Raw genomic sequence first — 9026 nt, 5'->3', positions numbered from 1 at the left:
GTTTGCGATTAGGTTAAATAAATGGGAGCGCATGCAAATCGCTTTGCAAAAAACGCAAACATGGCGAAACTTGTGGATCAAAAATCACAATTGCAGCGTACTGCAATTTTCAGCACGGCTCTTTTTCACACTATTCTGGTTTGAGGCTGCTGCACTGAAAAGAAATGATAAAAGTGAGAGACTGGGAATAGTTTCGCGCCAGGGGTGTAACAATAGATCCTGCAAGGGATGCAGCCGCAGGTGGGCCCAGGAGCCACAGGGGGCCCCATACTGAGAGACTGACAACTAAGGGTGCAGAGAAAAAAAAACACAATTGTTCTAATAACTGCATCTGCTCAGCCACTGATAACTAATCATACAAAGTTTTGTAGACAATAGATTTACAGACAGTCCCTATTTAGTGTGCAGGGGGCCCCATCCAACGTTTTGCAGGGGGGCAGTGGTTTCTAGTTATGCCCCTGTTTAGAGCAGTATGAATACTTTTAGAAGTTCATGTGTTTTTTTCAGTGGTGGAACATGAGGGGCAGCTGTGAACTTGTGACTCTATAGCAGTCAGCGGACACAGATGGTTCTCCTCCCTGTACATGTCCCCCCCCCCCCTCCCCCTCATCAGGCTAAGAAGGGGGGGGGGCAGTTCGGAAAGTCAGTGAGAGCGGTTCTCGCGCCGCCGCCGGTTTCCCGGCACAGATCTCGCGAGATGAGTGATTCCGTCTGTGGGAGTCGCAGGGAAGAGGGGGAAGAAGGCAGGCGGGCAATCATGGCGGACAGAGACAGTGGCAGCGAGCAGGGAGGAGCGGCGATGAGCTCCGGCGGCAGCTCGCTGCACCCGTCCCCGGGAGGGGTGGGGGGAGGCAGCGGCTCGGCCCTGCAGCACGAGACGCAGGAGCTGGCCTCCAAGCGGGTGGACATCCAGAACAAGCGCTTCTACCTGGACGTCAAGCAGAACGCCAAGGGCCGCTTCCTGAAGATCGCCGAAGTCGGGGCCGGCGGCAACAAGAGCCGCCTGACGCTCTCCATGTCCGTGGCGGTGGAGTTCCGCGACTACCTCGGGGATTTCATCGAGCACTACGCCCAGCTGGGGCCCAGCAACCCGGACGTGGCGCAGGACGAGCCCCGGCGGGCGCTGAAGAGCGAGTTCCTGGTGCGCGAGAACCGAAAGTACTACATGGACCTGAAGGAGAACCAGCGGGGCCGCTTCCTGAGGATCCGCCAGACGGTCAACCGCGGCCCGGGCCTGGGCTCCACGCAGGGCCAGACCATCGCGCTGCCGGCGCAGGGGCTCATCGAGTTCCGCGACGCTCTGGCCAAGCTCATCGACGACTACGGGGTGGAGGAGGAGCCGGCCGAGCTGCCCGAGGGCACCTCCTTAACTGTGGACAACAAGCGCTTCTTCTTCGATGTGGGCTCCAACAAGTACGGGGTGTTCATGCGGGTGAGCGAGGTGAAGCCCACCTACCGCAACTCCATCACCGTCCCCTACAAAGTCTGGGCCAAGTTCGGCCACACGTTCTGCAAGTACGCCGAGGAGATGAAGAAGATCCAGGAGAAGCAGAGGGAGAAGAGGGCCTCCGAGCACCAGCAGCAGCAGCAAGAGGAGTCTGCCCATGGGGACGACGGCGAGGAGGATTGATAACTGCCCTAATACAAAAAAAGAACAGAGATTAAAAAAAGAAAAACCCTCTATTAATTAATTAAAGGACCACGGCAGTGAAAAAAAATAGTAAGATGTTAGAATGGGATAGAACTGACAGGTTTTTGGAGTAGTTCGTCTCCTCATGGGGGGAGGGGGGTCTCAGACCACTTAAAATCCTAGATCATCCCTTCGTGGTCCACCCCCCTGTTGCTGTGGCCATTAATCTCGAAGAGACACAATTCACTACCCGCGATTCGGCGGAATTGATCGTGACAATGCAGAGGTTATGCCGAGCGCAGTAAGAATGAGGCCCCAGGGCAAAATGAACCCAAGGGCCCCCTGAATAGACACCCCCTAACAAAAAAAGCGACACTTTGTTGCAGCCAAATTACACTCCAGGGCTCCTGAGCCAGGGACTGACACCCCCTGGCTCTCCCCTGTTGGGGCTCCGGGAGCAACAGTTAAGTTGTGGGGAGACCTTCAGGGCCCATACAGGCTCTGGGGAAATTGCCCTCTTTGCCTCTATGGTAGCCCTGGCCAAGTGGCAGGCATTTGCATTGGAGTTTGGCACCACAACAATCCGATTGACTGAAAGCAGTGGGGGGGGGGCAGAACTATGCATATTTCGCTGGCTGAGCACTCCGCCGCAGGGTAACATGCATGGAGGCGTAGTGCAGTATGATTTTCCTGTCCCGGACTTTCGTGCCACAGGACAGTCGTACTGCGCTATATGTGATACCAGCCTCAGGGTATTCATTCAAAAGCATTTATAGAGCAGAACTGCCAAAATAGTGAGTAGGGATGTGTGGCTGGTATCTTACTATTTTGCCGGTTAAAAACGTAGCAACTGACCTTCAGGAAATACTTTTTTTTTTTTAAACCTTAGAAATCCCCCATGAGGAGATGGACTGGTCCAATACCTGTCAGTTCTATCAGATTTTAATTGCTTACCTTTTTTTTCCACTATAGTGGTCCTTTAAAAAAAAATAAACTGTCAAGGAGAGAGAGAAAAAAGATGACAAAAATATAAAAAAAAATTAAATATATAACTGTTAATAACTCCAAGGGAGCACCGCCCACCAAACCCTCCACCAAAACTGACAGTTTTCTTGACTCGTCACTTCCCATCGCTGGATGTTGTCCACTTATCCACCATATAAACAGTAAGCAGCTGCTAAAGATAAAACAAAAAAAAAGAAAAAAGTAATAACATTATATATTGAACTGTGTTTCCTACTTGATTAAAATATAAAGGATTGAGTGTTTATTTCCCTAATTAACCAAGAACTTTTGTATACCTGCTATTATTATTATTATTAAGTGTTTGCAATGGTCAGATTATAAAAAAAAAATGCTGAATTATATTAAAAAAGGTCCTTTTCATGTGAGCTAACATTTGACTTTAGCACAAAGAGATATTTTAGAACACGTAAATATTTTTAATTTTTTTTTTCTCATTTTGTTACCAAATTTCAGACCTTACATGGAGGATGTTTAGAGATATTGACACCTTATATACCTGTGTTTAGAGATGTGTATATATGAGGGCTAGGCATGCAGTGTGTCTGAGCTTTGTCTAAATGTTATGCAGAGGTTTGTAGAGTTTAAAAAAAAAAAAAAAAAAAGGTACATAGGTTAATTCATGCAAGGTATAAAACAAAAAAAGTGCTCTTTTTTTACAATATGCATTGCATCTGGACCTAGAGCATACATGGTCAGTGAAACTTATGTGAACATGAAAGAAATTATTAAAAAAGAACATTTTAAATTAAATTTGCTAATCTGTGATTTTTGCCTTCTCAAAGCATTGACGGTTCCTCTCACTAACGTAGAATGTGTTTTAATCCAAGACTATGTAAATAATTTGAACCGTATTGTATAATATTGAATCTTTTTAAAATGCATCCGTCGCTTGGTGAGCCAAATTTAACGTACGATCAGGATCTTTTTAATATAATTATTACTGATTTATAAATCGCCGACATATTCTGTGGCGCTGAATACGGGGACTCGCTTATGATATTACTTGCATGGAAATCTATTTGCCGTTACTGAAGTCCATAGTGCACTTGAAGCAGTTGGGTCATCCACGAGGCAACCTAGGCAGATTACTAGGGTCTTGTGGGTGTCCCAGGATCTTGCTTTCACTTTCTCTGATCTTCATACCATATTTCTTTCCACTCCAAAAGGTCAGAGTGCTAAGCTGGTACCTTGTCCTATTACACCTTATCCTGTCTTTCGCAGTGCTTTTAATGCATGGTGGTTGTAAATAGTAACGTAAAATTACACTACGCACTCTCTCCTGCTCTGCATTGAGCGCAAACTAATCTGCCTGAACCAGAACTTTGCACAGAACAAATCAGATTTTGAAAACTACTTATTGATAGCTGTCAGTTTGATTAAATAATCAGCTGTTAGGTAAATTAATGTTATCCCAACCTGTTTAGCTTCGTGCCAAGTTATGGTTCCATCCACAGGTCGTGATGGTCATGTCTAGGAGGACTCATGGAGAAGCATGTGCGCGGTTTGGTCAGCTGATTGATATGTAAGTCTGATTTGCTAGTTGTGATCATGTGCTAAAGCAGGATGTATTACAGCAAATCAGAGCTTTGCAAATCTATCAGCTGATCACAAAACACATGCTCTCCATGAGTTCTCCTTAACGCGACCATCGCAGTCCATAGAATTGCCACATCCTGTGGGGAAAGAAAATGACTTATTTTCAGCCCATTTGCAGTTCTCAGTATAGTATCTAAAGTTGATGTTTTTGTTTCTATTAAAAAGTCCTGGTTGTACGTTATTTTGGCCCAATAAGCGACAGTTATAACTTAGTCTTGAAAGTCTATCAATGTCAGCTCTTGTAAAGCAACTTCTGGTGCACTGTATAGTGAGGAAAAGTGTGGAGTATTCTGTGTCTCACGTAGAAAATCTCTTGTTCTTTTTGCAAAATAGACTACAAGCCTGATTTATTAAGATTGTACTGACTTGGAAACGTACGTGATCGTACATATATGGCCTAGGCTTGTTAAACATTGCCTGTTAAGTGGCAGAGCTTGCATCCCTGACTTGGGTCATCTCTTGATGAAGAGGGCTGCTAAAAGGTAACAAAATGCCACTTGGGCTGTTCTAGTCACGTGCTTTCATTTTTGGCAAAAACTGTAAATTCAGACTATTATAGATTTATTTCAAATACCATATATCTTGCTGGAGATGCAAGTACATGATTATAATTACACAGGCGCCAGTGTACAAATCTTTCAGCAATCCTATAGTTGTGATTTGGACACAGGATGCATACGATTGCCACTTAAGAGCAGCAATTTTTAGTTTATCCAGATGCGGTTTGCAGAATTTCTTGTCACGTTTTTTTGTTTTTTATCCATGTCAGCAGAATCTAAGTAAATTGGACCATACAGGGCAATGAAAATGTAGACTTTTCCTATAGCCTTTTAGTAAGGTTTTGTTCTTTAGGAAATTGGGTCTGATTGCTCCATGTTTATATCAGATTACATATGTGTGAAAGATGCATATTGCACTTTTTCTAGGGCAATGACATTACTTGCAATTCAATTTTAATGCTGGACATATTAGTAGCAATCGGTGCAGTCTTCCTGCCGTCCTACCATCAGCTCTGTAGTGCGAAGGGCTAACCAAATTGGTTATAAATTGATGGATTAGAGTAGGTTCGGCCATACTGCATAAATGTCGGTAAGACGGCAAAAAAATTGTACGGTTGGATTGCTGGTATGTTGCCAACGTAACTGCTTCCAGGGTCACTGCTTCTGAGGGTCCTACTTCACATTCTTATATAATGTTTATGGTTTTGCGAAGGATTCCTCCTGGTCGGAGGGAAAGATTGAGAACGTCTTGTTTTACCATTTACTTGTGCCTGTGGTTCATATCACACAGATTTCAGTCCTCTTGGGGACTCCGATGGCAGGCTCCCTGCATCTAAGTTCCCACCTGCTGTGGTCGTCTTGAAGATGTTTTTCTCACTGTCTTTATTTTTTTTCTTCAGTAGTCAAACTAAATCTAATCTGAGAAAATCATCAGAGGCCACAATTGCAGACCTCTTTCTGGAAAAGGTAGTTGGCTGTAATGCTGGTCCTTTTTGGATAGAGCTTATCATCCTACTTGTTACCGATGAGTAGAGACTGTCACCAGATGCTGACGTTTGAGCACTTTCTTCCTCCACAAGGAGCAGAACTCGCCTGGACTGAGATCAGAACGTTGTACTGGGCTAATCAGATTCTGAAGGCTGATTATTACCTGGCAGCTCCTTCATCAAGGTATTAATCATTGCTATTGTGATTAACCCCGTGCAAAGTTTTGGTTCAGGCAAGGGAAGTTTGGCTCGCTGCACAGCAGGAGAACCTGCCATGCCGATTAAAATTGGCCTTTACTGTTGTAGAGATGAACATTTTAACTCAAGTAATTTGTTTTTCTTTTATCTACGGAATGCAGAATTATTAGATTCAAACACCTGTGATGGATCCTTAAAGGACCACTATTGCAAAAACCGTACAATGTAAAATACATGAAACATACAAATAAGAAGTACGTTTCTTCCAGAGTAAAATTAGCCATAAATTACATTTCTCTTATGTTGCAGTCCCAGTAGGTAGTAAAAAAACTGACATAATGACAGATTTTGGACTAGCCCATCTCCTAATGTGGGTTTTCTCAGGGTATTTATTTTTAAAAGCAGTTGCTTCGTTCAACTGCCAAGACAGGCTGGCTAGCATCTTTGTATAACTCCTTTTCTGGGAGGGTCTTTATAAAGAATAAAGGCTGTGCTGAGAATCCCCTATGAATAGATGGACTAGTCCACAACCTGTCAGATTACTACCTACTGTAATGTAGTAATGGCAACATAGGAGGAAAGTAATTTATGGCTCATTTTACTCTGGAGGAAACGTACTTATTATTTGTATGTGTTTACATGTATTTTAAATTTTACAATTTTCTGTAATAGTGGTCCATTATCTTCCAGTTTTGAGTAGAACAGACCAAATTTCGGGCTTGGCCCCCAGAAACTCTGATTCTCATAGATTGAAAAAGACTGTTGAGTCATACTAAATGTGCCAGTCTCTACAGCACGACTTAGATACTACCCACAGAGGGTCCGCATTTAAGCCAGACTACTCGGGAGAGGTCAGCTGGAACGACTTTCAGCTAGTAGACTGCTGCTGGAGTTCCCAAAAGAGATGAGAAGCCAGTAGAGCATTTTATTTTTCACTAGTCTCTATCCGTAACCTAACTATGGATATTTGGTTAGAATGAACCTTTTAAAGGTAACCTCCAATAGAGCTATGTGTTCAGTTATGGACCTATGGACAATGTGCTGAAACTAGAATCAGTGTACTTCTCTTTCTTTTGCACACCAGGCCTTTGTCCCTAGAGCAGTAGGTATGATCAGGAACTAAGGTGCAGTATAAGAGGGTAGTTGGTGTAAATTGATAGCAGTATTCTGCTGTTCTTCTCTTGTAACTGTCCAGTAACCTTGACTTCCACTGTCCTGCTGTTGTGCTTTCCATTAAAGAGTCTGGCTGTGTTTTGTTTTATAGTTAAACAAAAGATATATATGTATTATACAGAACAGATGTAGAGATGTTTGTTGAGATGCTAATGATTGCGGCCAGCCGGCAAATTCCATGCAAACTGTATGCAGCCTGGAATTGAGCCAATCACAATCATCCGTACGTGCATTTTGATTGGACCAACTCCAAGCTGTAGACCAGTCAGGATGATTAGCATCAAACTGACCATCAGTAACCGGAACATATAAAGTACCTGCATGTGCTTCAGTTACCTCTTCTTCAGTTGCTTCCTTTGCTGTCTGGAATTTCATGTACCTAACCTGACTGTTCTTTGCTCTTTCTGTGCCTGGCTTCCCCAAGCTGTGGTGTCCTTATACGTTTTTTTCGAGGTACCACTCTGTTGGCCACTGAGGTACCTTGTGGCACAGCAGAGTGGTTAAACCAGAAGTTTATCACAAGAAGAGTGGAGGGTGTCCATATTACAGAGATCCTAGACAGCAAAGATAGCCATTTAAGACACATTGGTTCTTGGGACCCATATCTCAGTAGTGTTAGGCTTTGGCACAGAGATACTGGCTCCTGTCTAACTTTAGAGGAAACTTTAAGTCAGAGGAATGTGGGAGATGCCATTGTTTGTTTTCCCTTTTTAAAAAATGCTAGTTGCTTGTTATGCTGATTGTTTGGCTTTTAGTCATTTCCTAAGCTGTGTTCGGATATTAGACATCAAAACAGTTGTTTGAAGTCATTTTGGTTGATGTATGAACAGGCTCCTCCCTTCATCTCCTCATTGGTGAGAAAAATGATTGCATTTGAATTTTTGTCTGGTTGCTGCTGTTTTCTCAATTTCTTCTCCATTATGCTGCACATTCCTCTAGGCAGCACAGAGAGTGCATTACAATACAGGGATTGCTGAGCAAATTAGCAATATGCATAACCTAATGTAAAAACCTTTTACCAAACCCTTGCCCATTGAGTATTCCTACCTGTCTTTGGCCCAATGTAATCGGTGTAAAATTTTTATTTCCCGCATGGATGTGTCATCCAGCCCAATCAAAAGTACAGAACCTGGTCTGGTGCCCACCATGCAATTTCCTGTCAGATAGACCTCCCCCGATTCATATATTAATAAGGTAGTAGCCCATTATGTAGGCGTTCTAATAGTGTGGCTAATCATTGGGAGCAGCAGAGCAATTTTAGACTGCAATACTTTATGCAGACAGCGATATCCTATATGCCTGCACCAAGCATGCATCCCCGTGGTAACAGCAGCATCAGCGTACATCTTTTAGGATGGTAATTTTGATAGTATTAAAAGCAGAGGATCAGTCCAAAAGCAAGCACTTTTTAGAAGGGAGGGTTGGCAATGGTACCCTCCAATATTCATCTCACTTCAAGCTTTCTTTTATAAAGTCAGCCTGATACTAATCTTAACCCTTTACAATATCCATTGAACCTTACCCTCATTAGCTATCTTAATAGCTGGCATTGGTGCTGGAAGTATCAGGCTGAGTTCTTGGTGCTGAACCATTCTGTGTTTTAAGAGGTAACTGAAGCACATGCAGGCACTCAATGTTATCATTTTGGTATGGCGTTCTTTAATATGAGCACCGTCAAGTTGACTTTAAAGCTGAACTGTGGACTTTGTGAAAATGTGCCTCTTCCTTCCCACTGCTGCCCAGTCTATAGTGGGCAAGGCCCCGCCTTCCTCGGTTTTGCTGGAAATCACTAGGGCCATAGAGAGTACTTTTACTAAGCTGGGGAATGGGGGAGTATCTGTGATCAGCAAATCTGGCCTGGGTTTATTCAAAACTGCTGTTAAGGTGAAACTCCGCTTACTGCTATATTTTAGAGCG

The 9026-nt window shown here is 43.6% G+C and overlaps 1 protein-coding gene across 1 annotated transcript; it reads left to right on the top strand.

The window, feature by feature from the left end:
* The first annotated feature begins 695 nt into the window (after positions 1 to 695).
* PURA (purine rich element binding protein A) lies at positions 696 to 3406 on the top strand. Its single transcript, XM_068277930.1, has one exon. It carries the CDS (start codon positions 698 to 700, stop codon positions 1628 to 1630), a length of 933 nt encoding a protein of 310 aa, XP_068134031.1. The 5' UTR covers positions 696 to 697; the 3' UTR covers positions 1631 to 3406.
* Positions 3407 to 9026: the final 5620 nt, after the last annotated feature.

The sequence above is a fragment of the Hyperolius riggenbachi genome, chromosome 3 (assembly GCF_040937935.1).
Source record: "Hyperolius riggenbachi isolate aHypRig1 chromosome 3, aHypRig1.pri, whole genome shotgun sequence".
NCBI classification, from domain to species: domain Eukaryota; kingdom Metazoa; phylum Chordata; class Amphibia; order Anura; family Hyperoliidae; genus Hyperolius; species Hyperolius riggenbachi.
Note: the sequence above shows the minus strand (reverse complement) of the source record. Positions and strands in the feature narration are given on the sequence as shown.